General features: G+C 40.1%; 3 protein-coding genes and 1 long non-coding RNA gene across 9 annotated transcripts in view; 3 read left to right on the top strand and 1 right to left on the bottom strand.

Annotated features, from left to right (window-relative positions):
- The window catches only part of LOC104965314 (protein kinase C beta type-like), a 469,227-nt gene that overhangs the window by 135,902 nt on the left and 310,376 nt on the right, over positions 1-22,949 (bottom strand). The window lies entirely within an intron of this gene.
- The window catches only part of lmo3 (LIM domain only 3), a 224,206-nt gene that overhangs the window by 12,775 nt on the left and 188,482 nt on the right, over positions 1-22,949 (top strand). The gene's annotated exons all lie outside the window — the stretch shown is intronic.
- On the top strand, positions 2,198-5,173 carry LOC104964703 (uncharacterized). Its single transcript, XR_800453.1, has 5 exons — positions 2,198-2,350; positions 3,412-3,498; positions 3,966-4,103; positions 4,234-4,326; positions 5,055-5,173. It is a non-coding gene; the product is annotated as an uncharacterized lncRNA (long non-coding RNA).
- On the top strand, positions 10,032-22,706 carry pacsin2 (protein kinase C and casein kinase substrate in neurons 2). 2 transcript variants are annotated; one of them, XM_010793552.1, is made up of 10 exons: positions 10,032-10,124; positions 10,357-10,513; positions 10,697-10,932; positions 12,599-12,754; positions 13,099-13,274; positions 13,364-13,484; positions 15,614-15,744; positions 18,110-18,283; positions 19,378-19,559; positions 20,920-22,706. In XM_010793552.1, the coding sequence occupies exons 1-10, from the start codon at positions 10,068-10,070 to the stop codon at positions 21,030-21,032; spliced, it is 1,503 nt and encodes a 500-aa protein (XP_010791854.1). In that variant the 5' UTR covers positions 10,032-10,067; the 3' UTR covers positions 21,033-22,706. The 2 variants fall into 2 exon arrangements, with proteins under 2 accessions (XP_010791854.1, XP_010791855.1); XM_010793553.1 differs by lacking the exon at positions 18,110-18,283.

Here is a 22,949-nt window from a genome sequence, read left to right as displayed (position 1 = left end):
TACCTGCGTACCAGTTATGTGCACCCCTGGATATAACTACTCTCACCAGCCAACACATGATTTGGACTTGTAGTCTAAGAACAATATTTAAGTTTATTAGACACAGTGAAGCACTAGTAGTTGTTCACTTGTGTGTGTGGAAGTGGCTGTTAACCTTTTAACTGCCAGCACCACCATTTGGTAGAGCACATTTCGCGTCTCGATATCTTGTTGAAAAAAAAAAAAAAAAAGTTGAACTCCATCTGATTCAGCCAGCTCTACCCTTTGGTTGACATGTTATGCACAAAACAACCTCTAGATGTCACTGTGGTTCAAACAGAATGCCCTTCAGCTAGCTTCAACTGAGAAAGTTGGCAATGCTAAAAATCACTGCTGAAGAAATCACTCTTTTTGGTCAACTTTTGTAAGGTAACCATATCCTTTTTGACATATTTTAGTGGCAGGGCACTGACTGAACATAATTAGATAACTTGATGCACAAAAAAAGTTTTAACAAGGGTGTAATTATTTTTTTGAAAATATGCTCAACCAATCGGTCGAATTGGCCTTTTATGGTAAGCTAGCAATATGACTTTTTCAGAGTTCAAATGTTTTCCAATAAAATATGGTAAATAAATGGCTAGATTCATGGTAATATTACTAAATCTATTACTGCCTTATGAGTCTCAGAGTGAAAGAGTGATAATATTTTATATAGCACCTTTCATGCATGGCATTCAGCCCAAAATTGCACACAGATGAGCAAGTTAGGCCAACACAGGATATGGACATGTGCTGTTCGGCCAGTGGTTTCCTGTTAGGCCAATTCAGCATATACAGTAAGATGAGCAAGTATTTTTTTTATCATGAAAAACACTTTACATTACTTTTTTCCATTTTATTTTTTTTACAATTATAATTTATTATCTTTTATGAATATATCTGGTTGTATATATTGCTCATTTTCCATAAAAGAAACAAATGTATTTGAGTTTGTGTTTTATTTGAGTTTGATGCATACAAATACTGTACTGTATATGATGATTACTTTTACCATAGAAGGCCAGTTCGACCATTTGGTAGAGGCTCATAAAAACAAAACTGTGTGGTCAGTCAACAAAAAAAAAATGTGTTTGTGCTTATTTGTGGCCCATTTGATAAGAAAATGCTAAAAAATAATTTTTCCATAGCTTTTTTCTTGGTCCGGCCTGGTTAAACATCAGTGCTGTTCAGGTTGGTTGCCAGCAGAGTGCAGCAGTAGTCTCTCTAAAAAAAACAAAAGCTGCCAATGGAGATTAACACAGAAAGAGAGCATGAGCAGTGCATGCACGCAGAGGGGCTGAAGCCCCACATGCAGGGTTAATGGACAGTGTGGCGGACTGGATGGGACTTAAGTCCCAGGAAGCTCTCTCTGTCTCTGTTGTGTAAACGTCCTGCTGTGGTTGCCATGCCATGATGTGATGGCTCCATCAGTGGAGTAGAGGCTAGTAAAGCAGCACCACCACCGTTTCAGTGACCTTGAAAAGAAAAAAAGAAGAGAAGCCGAGCTGGAAGAGAAATATTAGTCTGGGGACTCACTGACACTGAGAGCCGTCTGCACACACATTTACTCAGTGGACTCTACGATCACATCCATCTCTGTTATTATTGTTAAATGTTTCTACTTGGTCTAAGCAAGGGATGAGTTTTTCTTTCTTGTTGCATATCCCATGATGCATTTGCCTGCATCTGGGTTCATAGACTGTGGCGGGAGAAAGCGAGGGTAGTGATCAGTCTCATGTTTCTTAATCGCAGAGTAGCACAAGGACAGCAGAATGCTTCCATGCTGATTTCTCTCCAGATTAGCCCCAGTCTCGCCTTGAGAGTGGAATGAATGATTTGAAATGAAAGAGGGTTGTCTATCTATCCCGTGCAGCTTCCCCTCCTTATGATGGACGAGCATGTGCATTTATGTGTGCCGGTCGAGCCCATTTAACGCCCCCCCCCCCCCTTTGTCGCTGGAGAGGCGGGACTGGTTAGAGAGGGGGGAGGGCGACGGAGGCAGAGTACAGGAGTGGGAGGAGGGGGAAGAGATGGAAAGAGGGGGGTAGGAAGGGGGGTAAGACACACTGTGGCAAGCATCATCTTTTAAATATTTTCTGCTTTGAATAGAGCAGTAAGCGCATGGTGATCCAACGCTCTGGGAATGAGCAATTTAAGGTGGCAGGGGACGGCACACAGGCGAGTAAGGAGCAGCATTTAAACTCTGCTGCCCCTCAGCCAACCTTTCTGTTGTTGGAGGAGCTCACTGAGGTCCAGGACTGCGGCTGCACACAAAGAGAGAGACACTTCCTCCAGCCGCGGATGGATATCTGAGATGCCTTAGTGGCAGGTAACCCAAACGTGGGGGATTTGTGTGTATTAATTTGTCCTTCTGGGGCCAGATTGTATGTAAATATATGAGCTAATGCAGGCACCGCCTGATATCTGAGCTGTGTTAGCATGTCTTATTTTGAAAGGTGTACTCTTGAAAGTGTGCGCAGAGGAAGTGATGCTCAGCATGCTTTCAGTGCAAACTTTTCGATTTTTGCTTTTATTATTTTAATTTGTATCAAGCTAATGTTTTTTTCTATGCAAAAAGGATCTTTGCTGATCTGTAGTTCTCTGTGTGATCCTGCTACCCATCATGCCTTTGCCCTCCTGACCCCCTTCAGTCCTTAATTCAAGCGCTTAGCTCATGCTAACATTTTATACAAATCCTTGCAGAGAATTAGAGCTCTTCCAACATGACCTTTTTCAGAACAAATGTCTCATTCTGTGTTTGTCAGTCTGGTTTGCTGTATTACTGTTGAGCAGTAACTAGGTCGCTGTGTGTTGTGTAACAGACTATGTGGATGAGTTTCTTACAGTTATAAATAGCCAAAACTTCCCTTAGCTTCCAAGGCCTTTGAAGTCTCTTCTTCAGTAATGTCTATCAATTTATTCCCAAACTCCTGCAAGGCTTTGATCTTCTCAATTTTGGGTCATATACTATAGAAATCTGTGCTAAATCTACACTGCCACCCAGCGCTGATGTTTAGCTGGCAGTTTATGCAATATATATGTCATACTGCAGGATTTTTGATGAGGTGATAATATAAATCATAGCTATGTTGGTTGCAGATGAAATACCAGAATATTTCCCAAATAAACGCTATCATGAAGACTGGCACATTCATGATATTTTAATCTTTTTTCAGGCATTACTTCCCGTTGTTCTTTATAACTCTAGTTGTGCTGCTCAGTATAAAAGTGTTTTTACTATTTAATGGAAAATGGAGTTTGGACACGGTGTTCCTCTTGTATAGCAGGTCACATGCTAAGAGGTTGTTGTATTATAAGCATCCATTATTTAAAGTGTAGGCCCTCTCACTACTGACGCCTCTGTCTCTCTATTTTTTTCTCCGGTCCCAGTTGGCCTTCGCAGAGGGGCAGATTGAAGGACCGAAGGCTGGTCAGGACTCCAAAGAGCCTGTGTTTCTGGTCCAGGTCACTTGCCAGGTAGTATTATATACTGCATTTGTATTATAGACTCCAACAGAGACACACAACTTGCTCTGCCTGATGGGCCTTTTTGCAAACGTCAGGAAGTCAGGGGCCAGTTGTCAAACAAACAAATGTAATGTTTCAGATAAAATAAATAAACATTTTAAGGCCCATCTTTCCTTAAATCTTTATTTTAATATTAACTCACTTAATAACTTAACATAAAACTTGGTACAACTATTGACACTTGGCCTGTATGACAGTCCAGCCAGATATTTTACAGCAGAAAACTACTTTTACATTTACAGTAATAACAAAAAATCCCATGGGAATCAATTTATTTTGATGTGAATTTGAAAAACTTTTGGAATGCACCCTATTGAGAGGACAAGTTTAGTATCACCGGACTAATTTCGGAAAATAACTGAAACTAGCTTTCTCCACTCAATCTTACAAAAGTTTATTTTTGTCTCTTTTGTCAGAGTCGTAACTGGCTGGTAACCAGGTCCTATGAAGACTTTCGGGTGCTGGACAAACATCTGCACTTGTGTATCTATGATCGGCGTTACTCCCAGCTCACAGAGCTGCCACGATACGACACATTAAAGGAAACTGTTGAGGTATCACATAGTTTAACCCCAGTATTTCTGATCTCTCATGAAATTAGTCTGTTCTGTTGCATGAAGTGTGGAAAATTGCTCTTAAATTGCCAGACTTTTATTAAATCTTGATAATCTTGTCTTTATTCAGTCTGTAACCAAGATGCTGGCCACCTACCTGTCCAGATTCTCCGCCATTGCTGACAACAAGATCAACTGTGGACCAGTGCTAACATGGATGGAGGTATCTTCTTATCAGCTGTTTGCTCTTCATATCAGTTATTCACTCTCTACATTTTAACCCCATTAAGTGACATCAATATTTAATATTGACTTTAATATTCAAACAGATTGGTTAAAGCAACATTTGCATATTTTTGGGAAGAAAGTTGTTTGCCCATTTTCAGCTGGTAAAATAATGTATGAATTTCAGGGGCTATGTAAAGGAAATTATCAAAGAGTGAAGGACTTGACTTTACTACTGAAAAGAGCCCTATTATGCTTTTGGGTTTTACCCTTTCCTGTAATAATATGTTTTATAGGTTTGTGTGCATGTAAATTAGCTAAAAAACTAAGTGTAAAACATGTAGTCATAGGTGGAAGGAAGTTGGCTTGAAAGGTGCCATGTGATATGCTGTGATGCGATTTATACAATTTGACTAGAATGTGAAAAAATGTTGTCTGTTCTTTGGGGAAATTACTGCTGCATCAGTGTGTTTTACTTACAAAATCCAACCCAATATGATTGTATAACGGGCTAGGCAAGCCAGAAGTAATTACAAGGTAAAATACACCCAAAAAAAACCATACTTCTGTAAAATATACTTTTGCTACACGTGATACTTACAGTATATCCCTCCTTCCATTAAAATAGAGCAAGAGCAGCCGCTTCTCCCTCCGCTAAATTTGGCCAACATGTCTAACTCTTTAAAAATGTATTACTTTAAATCTTGCTTATGTTGTTTTTTACAGATCGAAAACAAGGGGAACCATTTGTTAGTGTCTGAAGAAGCCTCAATCAATGTCCCTGCCATCGCTGCTGCCCACGTCACCAAACGCTACACAGCTCAGGCCACGGACGAGTTGACCTTTGAGGTAACCTCTCTTATATAAACAACGCTGTCTCCTAAAAATTACGTTCCAACTAAACTGCATTATCAATTACGTTTGGCTAGAAACATATTTTTTCCTACGTTACGTTGGTTATGAACGTATCTGAAATACGTTTATTTTCTACATATCTTCTAGAAACATATTTTCTCCCGTTACGTTTCTTATGAACGTCTCTTAAATACGTTTATTTTCTACATATCTTTGCCATTTATTGTCTTGCTTATAATAATGATAATAGTCATTTATAAATATCATTTTAGAGCACACATGTGAAATCAGTAGGCGAGGCTGTAATTTCGCCAGCTGTTACTCTGATGAGCGAGGCAGAAAATAATAGTTTTATTGCACCTCAAACATTAAAACAAATAGAGTTACGTGTTTCCGTACTTCCTCTAAGAAGAAAGGACAGTAACAGAAGATCTCTGTGACGCCAGATGTGGTGTTGTTAATGCGATATGATATCCGAAAAAAAAATCAGTTTAGGATGGCCAAAGACACTACACTACCCATAATCCCCAGCTATCGTTTGGGACTACAGTCCCATTGGCAAACCCCGTGATTAATCTTCAAGCTCTGGGATTGGATGTTGGAGTGGCAGTGCGCCAAGGTTACACCGAGCGTCAAGCTCTTTGAAATGGAACGAAACCACGGCAGACTATTCCAAAGTGGACTCGAACGCCCCCCTAGAACTACACATACTGGCTATTGTGTTTCGCAACATGTTCTCTATGGCACTTCTCTACTGGGAATTGTAGTTTTAAAAGTAGTTTTCGTTTTTCCCAAAATTAGAAGGTGACAGTATTAAACTGTGTACAGCCCTGGAGGTTTAGGCGATAGGAAACAAATTGGTGTGTACAAATTGAAAACATGTAATTACTAAATGGGTGAAAATCGCTTGTATCCATAATGGGCAGCATTAATATATACCCACATAACAGCTCATTGTTACTTTCTAATTCTACTCCACTANTACAGAAACCCGTTTGCCGTGATTTTTTACTAATTTGTACTATCATATATTTTGGTACGAGCATAGATTTGTTGGATATATTTACGTTGTGTCGAACAGTCAAATTTCATCAAGCACCAGGAAGACAAAGGCGTAAGGTAAATACTCGTTATGTAAAGAATTGTTCGCTTCATTTTCCTCCCCACACTAGTATTTGTTAAAGGCATAAATAAATAAAGAGGTTCAATACAAAACCACCTCTTCAGAGTTTGCCGCATAACATTTAGTAAAATTTCTAACCGAAATTAGTTAAACACGGTTTACGAATAAGTAAAGTTATATGACTATTTACTCCTCCATTGTAAAAAAATACCATAATACAGGTGTATAAAGAAGAAGTAATAAGGAAGACGGTTGCCACAAGCGTCAAACGAGCAGAGAGGGCAAACCCGAATCACGCATGGCGTAACCAGTCTCAAAACGCACCTCCTGGCGTGCGTAAAGAGGGCGGCAATGCCATTTTCTTAACGTAAAACGTATGGAAACTAAGAGCACCATATGTGGTCAATTGTACAGATAATATAACACAACACATTAGTTGTATTTCCTTTAACTGGTGGATTATGGATATTATGATCGACAGCTGAACACAACCAAATACAAAAAAATAATTCAGATCCAGTCGTCATGACTCCTCTCCGGAGGGATTCCCCGATCATTTCTTACAGTTTCTCATCAAGGGGGGGGTCTCCTGTCCCCGGTACAAACACACTGATACACTGCCTGAAGAAGGTTAGGTAGTGTATCTTTTTTGTCATTAACCTTTTTCGGACCATTTATTTATTTTGGTGACGATCCGACCTCCATGTTGCTACTCTGGTTCAAACTGCATCCACCAAACAATATGATTTATCTCGACCTCCCCAAAATAACGAAAATCTGACACGGTGTGAGATGTCTTTTTTAGCTGTTCTGTCGTCATTTCCTGCGTTCTTCTTCATGCAGTCAGTCAAAATGAATGAATGAAAGGGCGTTTCCGTTACATGAAGCCCGCAAAAGCTGCACAGCATTTCGAGTTGATTGTGATTTATAAAGGTAAACCGGCGTAGGATGTGCCGGTACGCAAGTCCTACACCGGTACACAGTGTTTTATGAATCGGAAAATGTCTGTGCGTATTTATTTACTTTGTCCTACGTAAGCAACCTTCCCACGTGAATCCTACGCAAGGCTTTATAAATGAGGCCCCAGGACTTTCCCCAGGAGACCAACTGTCAACTCAGACTATATTCAATTTTTATTCCGTAACAAAAATTATGCTGGGTAACCATTTTTAAGCAAACTATTATCTGTCACTAAACCTAACCAAGTAGTTTGGTAGCCTAAGCTTTTGCATTTCTTTTCTCAATCACATGTTTTCCTTGAAACATCTACACATACAGTTTTAGTAGACTGGTGTCCACATGTTTTCCTGGTGACTCCTGTGTAGCAGAGCTTCAGAACACAAAACTCGAAATGTCATCAATGAATCAGTTGGACATTGTTTTCCCAACACCAATGCATTCAGTAGCCGTGAGGACCGGGCGAGCGTTTCTGAACAGGCGTACAGGCTAAGAGGAAGACCAATTCCAACATGTTATTCTTTCATCTTCAAAGTTCAAGGTGACTGAATTGATTTGACGCTCGCTATCACGCGAGTGGCCTGCCCGCGAATGCGCCCTGACATCTCCTCACTGCTGGCTAATGAATGGCAAATATAGCAAAACCGCAGTACTCCACATCTGATCTGCAGAGCAACAAAGAAAGCCAGGCTCCATCACCAACACAATCAATGGCTGCTGCATCGCAAAGCAATACCATTTTTACACACACACACTTTGCTCAAAAAGCAAATGTATTATTTCTACTTATGTTTATCTCAGTCTGTCAGCCCAGGTTAGCGACAGGAGAGGGAGAAATAAGGACATTTAGTCCAGTTTTATATTCTATTGGCTTTAACAGTAAATTATTTGGGCCTTTATTACACACCCCCACCCCCTCCTCCAAGTCAATCCTTTTCTGCTTAGCAGGGTGGCATGTTATTAGGCCTGACATAACCAGGGTTAATAGAATTCTTCAGGGGTCTACAACCATGAGCGATGTGATCCCACCAGCAGAGAAATAATAATCCTTTATCGCAAAACATGCACAAACAACTGAGGAAAAAAAACTGAATATGAGGGAGGAAAAAAAACTTAGTTTCAGCAGTCCCTGTGTGATCAAAAATGATGTAAAGAGAGGTGTGTGTGTGTGTGTGTGTGTGTGTGTGTGTGTGTGTGTGTGTGTGTGTGTGTGTGTGTGTGTGTGTGTGTGTGTGTGTGCTAATTGTAAACTACAAACGCAGTTAAAGAGCGGATTGTTCCTCAGCTAGCAGTGACCACAATACTCTCCTCTGTCCATGTCCTGTCCTTCAGGGCACGGGCCACTGACCATTGGCCAATGACACACACACACACACACACTGAACGAGCCGTCAAATTCTCGCTGAAAGAGGCCCTGTGGGTTCACACTGCACTAAAATGCATTCAGTTTGATCACAAGTGGACAACTCAAGACAGGTATTTTTGTAGATAGTATCAATTATTGATGAGTGTGTCTGACTCTTACAGGGAGTGAGTCATGGAGAAATGGGCTCTAGGGCTGTAACCAGTTATTATTTTTAGCCATATCTAATTTATCAATCATTCTTTAAGCAATACATCAATTATTTAGTTGGATCATCACCATTGAGTTGAAATGTGTCTCCCATGGTTGCAGTGCAGTACTCTGATGGCAGGTGTCCCCTGCAGATCACAGCTTTACAGAAACACAATCTGAATATATATAGTTACCAGATAGCAGATCAGAAGGGAGCGAGTCAGCCTGCAGAGAGAGGAGACTCTTCAGGCTGATGGGGACAGCAGGAGAGGAAGAGGATGAATAAAGGGAGACTGTTGAGAGTGAAATGATGGCGGTGAGGAGAGAAGAGGGGGAGAGGAGAGAAACAGAGGACTGTCTGTGGTCCCCGTCTGAAGGAAACGGAAGCTGCCCGCTGTGTGCTTCTTGACAGTTTCTTTTACTCTCTCAGAATATCACACACACACACACACACACACACACACACACACACACACACACACACACACCTGCTGCCTTGATTATCAAACCAGATCACACACTTTCACTCCCCTCACACTTCCATTTCTATTCGTATCACTCCTCAGAACTACTTACTTTCTCTCTCATTATTATTCGCCCTTATTCTCAGTGTCTTAGGTATGTTGTTGTGACAGAATGATGAATGTAGATGTTGTCCTTTGGCTGTTGGTTTCATAGAGATAAACAGTGTGTGACAGTGAGTAACGGACTGATTAAAAGATATGGTTTCTTTCCTGTTGAGTGAATATATTTAGTAACTCAGTGGTCTCTAATTTTGGCTCATTCTATACTGAATTTGAAAGCTTATCTGGAAGTGTGTATTATGAATCTACATGCATATCTTTTACAATATATCTATATGTTGATAGTTTTCCCTTTCATTTTGTCATTGTATGGAGTGGAATCTTTAGCAAATAATTAAAAATGTTAACATAAATGTGTATGGTTTAATCAAGCTCCGGCAAAGAGTTAATATTTCTTCTTCATAACATACTAGATATAATATATGAATAGTCAATTTAATATAGTTCAAGATGTTTCTCTTTTTGAACAAAGACGTATTGATTGATTGTGATATTACATTTTGTTAAGCTTGCATACTTAATGACATTTCTATTTGTAGTTTTAGGCATTTCTAACAACTGAGCTAAGAGGCAGTTTTAATCACATTCATTAAATGACACTTTATTTATTTGATGTTTTATTTTGTCCAGGCCCTGCACTCTGAGTGTGACTTGGAGCAGCAGCCATGTCGGGCTCCTACGATGACTCCATGATGGATGTCTCCAGTGACAGCTTCTGGGAGGTGAGACGCTTCACTTTCTTGACACTACCTGCTCCTTCGATCCTTTGCGTATTGAGATGACAATAACATCTGGTTACATTTGAATATTAGTGAATATACCAAGTTAACCACAACGCAACATAAAATCCTCCTGTTTAAATTTTTCATAAATAATCATCTCCACTCAGAGAGCATAATCTAGGTTAAAGGCTAACACTTTCTAGCTCCTTTTAACCATGTTGCTGTTTGTCAGGTTGGTAACTACAAGCGCTCAGTGAAACGGGTAGACGATGGAAGCCGGCTCTGTAATGATCTGATGACCTGTATTCATGAGCGAGCACGTATTGAGAAGTCCTACTCACAGCAGCTCTCAGAATGGGGAAAGCGCTGGCGCCAACTCATAGACAAAGGTAGGACTATTTATATTCAACTCAAGCTTTACATGAAATTGTGTAAAGCTGTTAGCGTCAAATAATATAGCAATTCAATAAATGAAAAAGGTCCCTGTGATTGTGTGCTTTCTTTGAGACAATAATATGAAATAATAATAATAATAATGCCTTGACACTGATGGTGAGTAACTCTTCCCTCAGGCCCTCAGTATGGTACGCTGGAGCGGGCGTGGTCTGCTCTGTGCACGGAGGCGGAGAAGGTGAGCGAGCTCCACATGGACGTGAAGTCAGCGCTGATGGGAGAAGACTACGAGAAGCTGAAGAACTGGCAGAGAGACTCGTACCACAAACAGATGATCGGCGGCTTCAAAGAGACTAAAGAGGCGGACGACGGCTTCCGCAAGGCTCAGAAGCCCTGGGGGAAGAAACTCAAAGAGGTGTGGGTCTCAAACGGGATAATGAACTAGTTTCATTTGTATTATAGGGGCATATTTAATTAGGAGTAACTATCAGAATGCACTGATATCATTGAACACTTACTGTGACTCTATCAAAAAGACAATAATGTATTTAAAAAAGCCTTAAAATCTTTAGTATCTTTAACCCCCCCCAAAAAAAAAAAAAACAGTTTTTATTGAGTAAAACTATTTAAAAAGTTGTATTTGACTAAGTAAAGACAAAACACCCCATTATTTTAGTCCACTAAAATAGGATGAGGTTGACTAAATAAGAAAATATCTAAAAAATAACATTTAAAACAAGGTTAAATACAGAAAAAATGCTGACAAAATTACACATAATGATGTGTCTTAAACTATAAACAGCTTTACAGAAACCACAGGTTAGCCATTTTCCAAGTCACTGATTATAGCCATGACTATGAATGTAACCCTCCAGTCCACATGACTACATATCCCTGACTCACTATTGTTTCCCTCCTTGACTACCTGCTAACTAAACAACAAGCGGAACATCATTTGCAACCCTCTTCATATTGAATAAGAAAGCTATTACCAAACATTGTGTGGCCGCCGTTAACTGTATCCTGTAGTCCTTTGACTGTCAGTAGAAGGGAAGGAAACACAGAGGGAGGCGGGCAACCCCGAGTTCAAAATCAGGTCACTGTATTTCCTACTGATGCTTTCATTTTAGCAGCCTGTGTACCCGGCAGCAAACACATTCCTTTCTGTCCCCACACAGGCATATAAGAACGTCCACAGCCAAATATTTGTATTTTCAAAAAGCCATTTTGCAACCTCCAGACTCCTTGCGCCCATTTCCTGTGTGTGTGATGTCACTTCGGCTGGTGACATCCTGGCCTTGTCATTGAGCAGCGACAGAACAATACAGTTTTGTAGCCCGAGTGATTTATTGATTGAAAAGACAGACAGTGACAGCGGGTAGGGGGCAGAGAGGAAATGAGGCTAATTAATTGGTCTAGAAAAATTATACGCTGACATGGGTGACGTGTGCATTATGTCAATAATAGACACGGCATGAATACAGTGCGAGTCCAAGGCCCTCGTGGGTTTCTGTTGATTGACAAACAGCTTCCTGTAATATTAAATTAGAGAGGAGGTCAGGCTGATGTCTCTACTAATGTCCTTGTGTTCTTCACATGGCCTTCAGCCAGTTATTCTGGTCACAGCACAGGGCCCTCTTCAAATAACACCACAATATCTGAGTGCGCTTCCTCAATTGTTATCTGTTGGAATTTAAATATAAACAAAGTGATATAGGAGTGGTTCCTTTCATAAATGCATCACTCATCAAACTCATCTGGCATCAGTGTTTCACTTTTTCTGTTTTATAAAGTTAATTAATTCAGACATCATTTTCATTTCAAACTGAGAGAAAATCTAATGAAATGTCCTAGAAGACAAAATGGCAATAGCAGTAACATTCAGCACATTTTGAGAAAAGACAGCTTATGTTTAGGCCCATTTCCAACACCTTAACCCAAAAGAGAGGTTGTCTATAACTCGTTATCCCTCAGTCACACCACAGACACCAATCTTTCTACACTTCTACAGTTGTTGGTTCCAAGTTACTTTAAAAGGCTGGCACTATTAACTGCATTTCTTTGTTTATTGTTGGCTCCAGATGGAAACGATGAAGAAGTCATACCACTCTGCCTGTAAAGAAGAGAAGCTAGCAGCCAGCAGGGAGACAAACAGCAAACTGGAGAGCAACAACAACCCCGAATCCCAAAAGAAGCTCCAGGAAAAGGTGGAGAAGTGTCAGCAGGAGGTGGAGAAGGTAGGGCTTCCTTTGGAAAGACATGGACGTTGTATTTTTCTAGAAAAGCTTCTTAAGATATTATTTTTCCCCTCGCTATCTCATTTTCTAGTCAGGTCTGTACCAAGAAACCTCTTAGTGAGCCTGCCTTATATTATTCTAAAGAAGCAAGAAACTAAACCCCTTTGTTTTGGGAGCTGTAACGTTTATTTATTTTTCAATGGTATTTTTCAAAACCATTTTTAGGTGAAACCTAACATATCATAGAACAATAGTAACAAAAAAAGCCAAATTATTATCAAGGTCGAGAAGAATTAATGTGTTTAATATGTTTTTAATGTCACTTGATTCCTCTTCTCTCCCAGACTAAAGAACGCTATGAGAAATCCCTGGAAGAACTGGACAAGCTGACCCCTCAGTACATGGAGAACATGGAGCAGGTGTTTGAGCAGTGGCAGCAGTTTGAAGACAAACGGATTCGCTTCTTCGGGGAGCAGTTGCTGGAGGTTAAACAGCACCTCGATCTCTCAACCAATCACAGGTCAGAGGTCACATGACAGCCTCATGGGCAGACAGGGAAGGGAGAGATTTTCTATCACCTATTCATAATGTACAATAATGCCTCCTCAGATTCCAGACAATCTACCACACGCTGGAAGACACGATTACTGCTACTGACGTTGAAGAGGACCTGAAATGGTTCCGGTCCAATCACGGCCCCGGCATGCCAATGAACTGGCCCCAGTTTGAGGTACTACAGCTCTGACTTATTGTAAAAATGCATAATGTTTGATATGGGATTAGTGGAGAAGAAACATCGATAACGCTTCTCCATTTGTTCCCAAAAAGTGTTCATGTCGCAGATATATATACACACGTAATCACATTAGGATCTTTTTTTATTTTTACATTGAAGACAAAGTAATGATCCTTATATTTTGTTTAGGGAGGTTATAATGACTAATTACAGTCCTTGCATAGCTTGAAATGCTAGCATCTCTTAAAAATAACAAGTGCTCTCCCAGGCCCGACTGCAAAATGGATTAAAAATGTATGAAAAAAATGTCAAGCGAAACATAACAACAATATCTGTGTAACATGTAGCCCAAGCTGGACTCAATGTGCTGTGTCATTGATGTATGGTGTTTGGCAGCAGGGGGTTAACGTAAATCTCTCCTCAACCGTCAGAGCAGCAATGAGGAATGAAGTTTCTGTCATCTTCCCAACAGGAGGTGAAATAAGAAAAAGAGGCCGCAGAGGGAAAGAAAAGCTCTGTGCGCTTGCATTGCTACAATTGACAGCTCTTTAAATGCTCTTGCAGGCATAGCTGTTACAATGGGGCGACTTATTGGAAGGCTTTTTCAGAAAGAAAGACACATTTTCTCTGACAAGACACACACACACACAATCAAAAAGAATAATCTGTAAATTAAGTCTACCAGGGTATATATTAAATTAAACTAAGTGATGTAATCGATGTCAACAACAATACAACATGTTTGTATCTTGATTGCTTTAGAAGATCCTGGCTCTTGGTCATGTTATTTATTATAGAAATAATACCTAAAATACTTTCCTGGTGTAAGTGTACTAACTAACATTTCTGAGTGCTTCATATGACACTCCACCCATTAAGGACTAGGCTGTGTTGTCCTCATTAACCCTTTCCACACCTGCTTCCCTTTCCCCATGTCTGACAGAATCTTGATTGGTCCCATCCTCGCTCCTTTAAGAGAAGGTCCATTGTAGTGAGTTCTGCATGGGAGGGCTGCTCTTCTTCACAGCAGCCGTGGGGGGGGGGATCCTTTTTTTCCAATAACACTCTCACTCCTTACTGCCTCTTTTTCTGAGTGTTTGACGTGGTTGTGTGTGTCTATCTTTTACTCATAGAATATTATGCTTTAATTCAAAGATCACAGCTCTGTCCTTTCCAAACATATGTTGATATTTCCACATTTGTTCCCTTTACTTGAAAACTACAGGATCTTTACAAACCTTTTTCCTGGATATGAGAATTTCTAGAATTACTCAAAACCTGACTAAACACAGCTGAGACTGTCTCTTCTAACCTTTGAACTCTGACCCCTTTGTGACCAGTCCACTGATAATTCTGTCCACGTGAACCCTGCAGTATGTCACATGATGCCACCATGACTCAGCAATCACTCAGAGGTCATGAACCAGACAGGAAGACAAGACTTCTGATCTCTAAACTTTTGAAATGACTGGTCAGATCAGAGGGGTTAGACAAAGTCTTTGGAAATCTCAAAGGTCACACTTTCTAATGCTAAGTCATTAAGTCAAAGGGACTGACTCAGAGTTATTTGAGAGTGAGACATTTATTACCAGCAAAAAAATGATATCATGTTGCTAAGTTTTCATAGATACGGTTGATTTCTCCTGGAAATAAAAGTCCACTCGGTTGGGGAAAAAACTAATGTTTTCAAACACATTTTCTTTTCTACCGTGTTGCTGTGATGGTCTCTCTTTAATCCACTCTTCCTGGAGGAGGGGAGACTCCTTGGTGCTGTGTTTCTTTTTGCAAATGATGGATACTGCTCGTCTTCTCTTATCAGGCCAACACTGTACTGTAAAAACATGTACAATTTCAATACCAGGGTCAGTGTCACGGCCTGAGAAGTATTTCACACATTTGTGTTGAAGTGTGTGTCTGGTGCTGTGACTCCCACTACTAGCTGTGAAAGCATGTTTTGAAGATATTCTGTAGTAGTGGATACTCAGTGTGTGTGTGTGTGTGTGTGTGTGTGTGTGTGTGTGTGTGTGTGTGTGTGTGTGTGTGTGTGTGTGTGTGTGTGTGTGTGTGTGTGTGTGTGTGTGTGTGTGTGTGTGTGTGTGTGTGTGTGTGTGTGTCCGTCCCAGGACTGGTCCATAGATCTAAACAGGACCCTCAGTAGACGGGAAAAGAAGAAGCCATCAGAGGGTGTCACACTGACCGGCATCAGTCAAACTGGATCTGACCAGCCGGTTCAGCCTGCTAAAACCAGCAGCAGGTATATACCTCATCACTCTGCCACTCACTCTTTCTGTCTCTTACACACAAAATCTTTCCATAATACACACACACACACACACACACGAAAACACACACTTACACACACTTACGTACTCTGTCCTTCTCAATCAAACTCCCCACATCAGAGATAATGCCGTAAACCACACGTGGCGTCTTACTCTTTAGGAATGCTTGTAAAGCGCTGCATAAGGGGAGCTCCGGGAGTGACGTCTAGTTCCCATGGCAACAGTAAACATTTTGTCACAGTTTGTTGGGAAAGAAATCCTCCCTGTGGGATTGGAGCCGGCTGGTGAATAGTTGAAAGCCAGCCAAAAAGTAATGTGGAAATATATCCCTCACACACACACACACAAACACACACAGACTTTCGTAGCACGGATCCTGGTACTGGGAAGTTCAAAGACGTTTTTATGAGCAAATAATTTACACACTTGATTCAGATTCAAGCAACAAAAGCTCTATTGATGTATCATGAAATTCAAGCCACTTCATGTTTGATTGGCAATCTCTAGTAGCCTGACGTAATGTTTTAAAGCCAGATAAGATAAGAGTTTAGGTTTCCCTGAAGAGAAATGTGTGTTTGGTGTTGTGGCAACAGCATCCAGGAAGTATAACAGTGGTTCATGGAAACGACAACAAACATCCCATTTAAGAAAAAAAATACTTCTCGTGCACCCAACCTTTACGTTTAGAATTTTTAGTGACATTTGATTACACTGTCATGAGTTCTGGTAACACTCTCCTTTATATACAGATCTCAGTCAGTCCGAGTGGTGTATATACAGGAATCAGGAGGGTAGTGTCTAGAGGAGTCGACAAAGGGAATGTCAGGCACGGGAAGCATTTGACCTCTGAACTTGGGAATGTTGACTGCCTCTCCCCCATGAAGCCTTTACAGCTCATTGTTTTCCTGTAATTTCCTACATCTTTGGGCGGGACTTGTTTATGTACAGGATCTGGATCGCTTATAGAGCACTTGAGGTGAAAAAACAATTCCAACATGAAGGTTGATGACTTATCTTAGTCGTTTTTTTATCAGCATCAGAACGCCAGCTCTCATCCGTACAACATATTTGCACTTTTTGATCTTTCCCCTATCTGTTTATAACACCCCTATATTATGAAAGTAATACAGCTCTTTGAATACATTGGTTGGTAGTTTTAAAGCCAGCTTTGTTTGTTGACTGAAACCATCCCATGTTACATTGTGCCAGTGTCCCAGCAGAGCGGTGTTTGTGTAATAACTCCTCAGGCTCAGAGAGCAAGGCATGACTATGCAAACAAAGGCGTTCACTTTTCTCTGCTTCACACTCTGAAGGGCCAACTGATAGTTACAGCTGCTCATGCTCCAATGGTTCAGTAAACAGGGAGGAGAACCCTGTGTTTCCTCTGAATCAGCTGGAGGGTGCACGGTTTTGTTCCTCAATGCGGAGAGTGACAATAGTAGGAAGAAAACAACTTTTGCATTTACACTAAGCTAGAGATTACAATTAAGTGGTTTATGTATCACTCAGAAAGTGTCTTGTTTATGTTTTTATAGCTTTGTGTTAATTACGATGACCATTGTGTGTGGGTTTTTAGCTCAAAGACAAAAACAAGTCATATTGTCGTAATGGTGTCTTTTCTATCTGTTTAGTCTAAAACAGCTCCTTGTTGATGCTACTCGGGCTTATTATAAGATAGATATACAACAATGACTGGGTCATCCATCTCAAAGTTATATTTAAGATAAGAACTTTGTCTCACTTTTTTGTGTGTACCTCAGAAGCTCCGCTAAAGTCAAGCCAAAACGTTCTTAATGCTACGGTATAGGTCATAAAGTACGCCCTCTACATGTCAGTTGAATAGCATATCCACACTACAATCTTAACATTCACAGCAAATATATTTGTCCCAAGGGTTCTTCTTTTATAGTTGTTCTCGTCACGCCAATGTATGTTAGTTTTTTACACTTCCTTATTTAATTGTGGATTTAATTGGTCACTTATCAGTGTTGCCAGTCGTAGCATGTTAGCCAACATCTCCACTGAAGGCAACGTTAGCGAGTGTTGTCCTGCGCGTTTGTTCATCGTCTGTCACACGGAAATAACATTTCTAAATCAAAAATAAGCCAGTGTCAATTTGCTCATATATGTATTTAAAGAGAAATTGTGATTAGTTGTTGTGTCTTTCTACCATAAAAAAACATAGTGCTATCTAAGCAGTTGGAAGTCATGCTTATTACTGCAGGGAGTAACTTCATTAGCTGAGTATGCTAACATTTTAGCGTGTCCACAGGTCATGTATGTCTTCATGTGTGTGCATGTCAGCATTAGATCTCTAAATGTGTCCCATGTTGTCAGCCTGACTGTACCCAGTAGCACAGCACCAGTGGGTTCAAACCCCTTTGATGAAGATGACGGAGAGGAGGAGGATAAGGAGGAGGAGGAGGAGGAGGAGGAGGAGGAGGAGATGGCCGTGGAGCAGCAGCAGACCATAGTCAACCACAACAGTGTGAAAAAAGAGGAAATAAAAACGTTGGTGAACAGAAGAAAAAAAACATTGCCCACCCACTACCTCCCCGCCTTTTTCTTACTACTTTATGTCATGGATCGCCGTTAGTGCCGCGTGTCTTTCAAAACATTTCTTTGTCTCGGTTACTTTGATCCCTTCTTTCTTTACACTCCTCTCTCCTCCATCAGGTGGCCAGTTGTTGTGTTGCTCTGCATGGTCGCTGGCATTTGCACACAACGCCAATGTGTGTCTGTCCTTCTCTCCTAACAGCGCCATGTCTCGCAGAACATTATATGTCATGCGCAGGGGGGTGGGGCGCATGTATCAGCTGTGGGAAATGTCTTACAGTCAGATCTGAATATAGACACTTGTACGCATGTCTTTTATAGCACTTCTCTCACAATTGAAAGAGAGAAAAGTAATTGTAAGTTTATGAAGCAAGAATTTGGTTACAAATATGTCAATTGAAACTTTGAGTTGACCATCATACTGCATTTTTGTTGCAGTAAATCAACAAAAATGCAGGTAAACAAGTTTATATATGTTTAAAAGACACAAGCAGGTCTGACTGTAAATCTTTATGCGTGAGCTGGTGTTATTGTTTTCTGAACGTATAACTCTTTCTGTCAGAGCAAAGTTCTCTCTTGTGTTCAGGTGGCTCCCTCTGTTGGCCGTTCAGGTTCAAATCCAATCAGCCCTTCACAACAATGATTTGTCTCGCTTGGCCTTATGTTGCTGCATTTGTCATGTGTCTGTTGTTTTGTTGCCTTCCCTCAGCATTGTGTGCACTCTCACTTGAAGCTCTTGATCTTAAAGTGTCATCCAAAAAACGTTTGAATCATTTACGTTGCAACCAATCGCTTGCTTTGTAGCATCGATGTCACAAGTAAGCATGTTCACACTTATTTAGGAGGAAGATATTTTCAGGATGAATCACAAAGCTGTCGTCTGATTTTGAAATGAGCTTTTTGTGTGTTTAACTTGGTGTCTTTCTTGCTTTTCTTTCTTTTCTTTCTTTTGTTACTGCTTATGCCTGGCATGTTGGGTTTCCCCGTTGATGGCCCTGAGATTAACAAAAAATGACATCTTATAAGTGTCTCTTTCCCTGTCCATCCAGCGCGAGCAGTATGGAGAAGAATCAGGACTGGTCAGATGAAGACACAGGTGGTAACCCTTTCTCTGCCAACGGTGACGGCAATCCGTTCGAAGACGAGCCGGCTTCTCCTGTCGTCTCTGTCCCCGTCAAAGCTCTCTACGACTATGAAGGACAGGAGCAGGACGAGCTGACCTTCAAAGCAGGTACATTCAGTGAATAGTGTGAGGAACTTTCAGACTTGCAAAACCTTTCGCAATTCTGTCTGTTACCTCCAAAAACAAGTCATTTACTCATACATTTTCTGTCATATCTATTTATTTGTGTTATCCTGTGTTTTCTAGCTTAAGAACATTTGAATAAAAAGGTTTTGCCAGGAATATATTTCCTAAAAATAAATATATGGTTCTTAAATAAAAGGAATCTGCGAAACAGGTGAGAAAAATGTGCCTGGAAAAAAAGGGTTGTCATGATCTTGGAAAAAAAGGTTGTGGCTGGTTAAAGGTGGGTCATGTAATTTATTTCAGAAACACTTTTTGTTGTATTCCATGGAATGCTCTTAACATCCCGACAGCAATGAATATATTAAGTGCGTTGACAATAAATACATAAAAAAATGTAATCTGTGGAAGCTGTAGTACTGTAAAAAGCACGACCAATCATTTTAGCCCCGCTAAAGTAACTGGATGGCCTACCTGCCTGTCAGTCTTCCATCTCGTGCACAAACTTATCTCGTTCCCTCATTGGTCATGTGCGCGTTTGTGTGTGTTGGAGGAGGGGCTCTGTAAGGAAGTCTGAAGGAAGTGGCAGATTTTTTCCGGTTGTGTATTTTCAAATTCTAGCGCACTCGAGCTGGTTTCTCCAAAATGACATACCCCACCTTTAATTTGTATGCATTCATTTACATCAGGGGTGTCCAAACTACGGCCCGGGAGCCAAATGCGGCCCTCAGCAAATTAAAAAAGTATAATGGAATATGGCCCACAAATGAAGCTTGTGCTTGTCTTATATTGTACTTCTGTAAACATATATTACACAGTAGTTTTCATGTGTTAATAAGACCACTTTTCAAATAAATTCAGTCAAGTTGGAAACATTTTCTATTGAAAAAGCCCATAACAGTCTTGAAATACACCCTTCTTATTTCTCCTTATTATAATCAATCAGAGGCTTCTGTTTTAAGGGATGAGCGGCCAACACTCACAAGCATACTTTACCTACATTTGATTGATTTGGCTAACTTATAACTGAACTTATGAGGCGATATGCCTCTAGTGAGCGGCCCAGCCCTTCGTATATGTCTCTGTATGTGGCCCTTGGTGAAACTAGTTTGGACCCCTCTGATTTACATGATTTTGGCTACAAGAGGGCAGAAGTTTAACACTACCTCATATTCGGAATAGGACAATCTTGCTAAGCAAATGTTTTCCCGGCTGAAAGAAAATAAGCAAATATAGAACCTCCTAAGTCAAACACATGGGTGAAACCAATTTAGATCAGACTTCACATTTTGAATCCATCGTTTCTGGAATATAAATATGTATCCCTTCTTCCTGCTGCCTCCAGGGGACGAGTTCACCAAAATCGGTGAAGAAGATGATCAGGGTTGGTGCAGAGGTCGGCTCAAGGAAGGAAAAACAGGCCTCTATCCTGCTAACTATGTGGAAGACACCCAGTAATGATTTATTACAAATCAATAAATGTGAATACAAAGTAAGTGGTGTGTTGCGAGATGAGTGCGGCTGGAAACGAGGAGGCTCTGCATTATTTGGACCCTTTTCTAAGTGTTGGCGAAGACTGGACCGGTGTTGGAGAAGGAAGGTGGAGAAGTTGCAGATTATGAAAGGACCATTTGAAAAGTTATTGCTCGCCACAGATTGACAGTTAAAAGATGGAAATGTACCACAAGTTTCCAGATGATTCCAAGCTAAGAAGACCGCAGAGAAAAAATGCTGTGTAAATTATGTTACATTACTTAGAATCCCATTTATGCTGTTACAAAAATAATAGCCTTTCAAGTATATATTAGAAGAGATTAAATGTATGTGTGGATTTATATATTGTTTAAAGGAAACACTGGGAGGACACATCATCTTGCAATGTTACATGGAAGCCATTGAGGAAGATTACCCTTTTTATAACCATGAAGATCTATTTAGGTTTAAAACCATGTTTGCCTTTTAGAAGCCAGTCCATTAATGTTAAGATTTTCTCTTTTTGGACAAAGAAAGCTCTTATGTTGAGATTATTATGTGAGATTTAACCTGATTTTAAATGAGTGCTTACCTGTCCTGCCATTCCTTTCAGGGTTGTCTTTCCACTCAGTTCATCAACTGTTCTGGTTGTTTTATAAGGAATGATACAAATCAGTGGAGCGTTTTCCTGATATTCTTTATTTAGTTCACAATGGGTCGGTTCCTCTCGTCACTGCAATTGAATGTATATTCACTGATTGTATTTCCTCACTTATTTTTGCTGATTACTTGTTTTTCCCAGCACTGACCCCCCCTGAACAAACTGTCCTCAAACCTTTCACACAAGTCTCTCTCTACTTTCTGTTGATTGGAGATTGTAATACTATATGGGTTATTTTACGCAACACTGAAGGTTTTTCACAAATGTTTATCCCTCCTGAATCTTGTCTCACTTCTTGTATAACATCAAGACATGGGAGAATATTTGAGTGTTTTTTTTTTTTAAATACATCACAATTGATATAGCAATAAAACCACAGCCAAGTGTGGCATTGCATACATGCATGTAAATAGCCTGGATGAAAGATATTGGAACAAATTAAGCAGCAATATCAGATGATTTGTAGTTAGAAATAGATGATTGTTAATTTATGATGCCACAAGTGCTTTTGTTATACTCTTGTTAGAATGCTGTGACTGAGAATCAGTTTGTATAGTAATTGAATGTTTGATGGCAAACATCCCTTGGATCTGTTATTTTGATATATTTGTACATATTATTATCCCATGACAGATACTCATTTAATTAATCAACGAATGTGTGAATACTTGTTCATCTTTCCTTTGGATCAATGATACGATTGGACCTGATTTCTGTAGGCTTGCATTTCTGCAAAAAAGAACTGCAGGTTTTTCTTTTGAGCAAGCTTCAAATAAATGAAATGCCCAGTGCATCCATGAAATCAAATTAAACAAAAAGCTATTCGATGTCTTTACCTGCTACATGAGAGGAAAATTAATTTGGTTGTCTTTAATAATAGTGAGAGAGGAGACCATGTTTTCAGGGCATGCTGTCGTCAAAACACAGCAACAGCTGTTCTTGCACAGTAAGGTTTGTAAATGTTGTCCCACAACATAATAAATGGATTTATTGGATAAGCATTTTGCCTTTGTCTTGAGTACTGATATGTCTTCTTTTAAATTATACTTTTGATTCCAAAATGTGCACTGTATCTAAAAAAGAGCCTTATATTTTTGTTTGTGTGTGTCATGATTCCTAAAAAGTTTTATTTTGATTTCCTAGCGTCAATAGTTTCGGTGCACAGCTCTCTTGGTTGCAAAGTGTCCTGTTAAAGTAAATGTCAAGTCATACAAATCTGCAGTTGTTTAACATTGCATGTA

Source organism: Notothenia coriiceps, unplaced genomic scaffold, assembly GCF_000735185.1.
Source record: "Notothenia coriiceps isolate Sejong01 unplaced genomic scaffold, NC01 NC01_scaffold00037244, whole genome shotgun sequence".
Taxonomy (NCBI): domain Eukaryota; kingdom Metazoa; phylum Chordata; class Actinopteri; order Perciformes; family Nototheniidae; genus Notothenia; species Notothenia coriiceps.
Note: the sequence above shows the minus strand (reverse complement) of the source record. Positions and strands in the feature narration are given on the sequence as shown.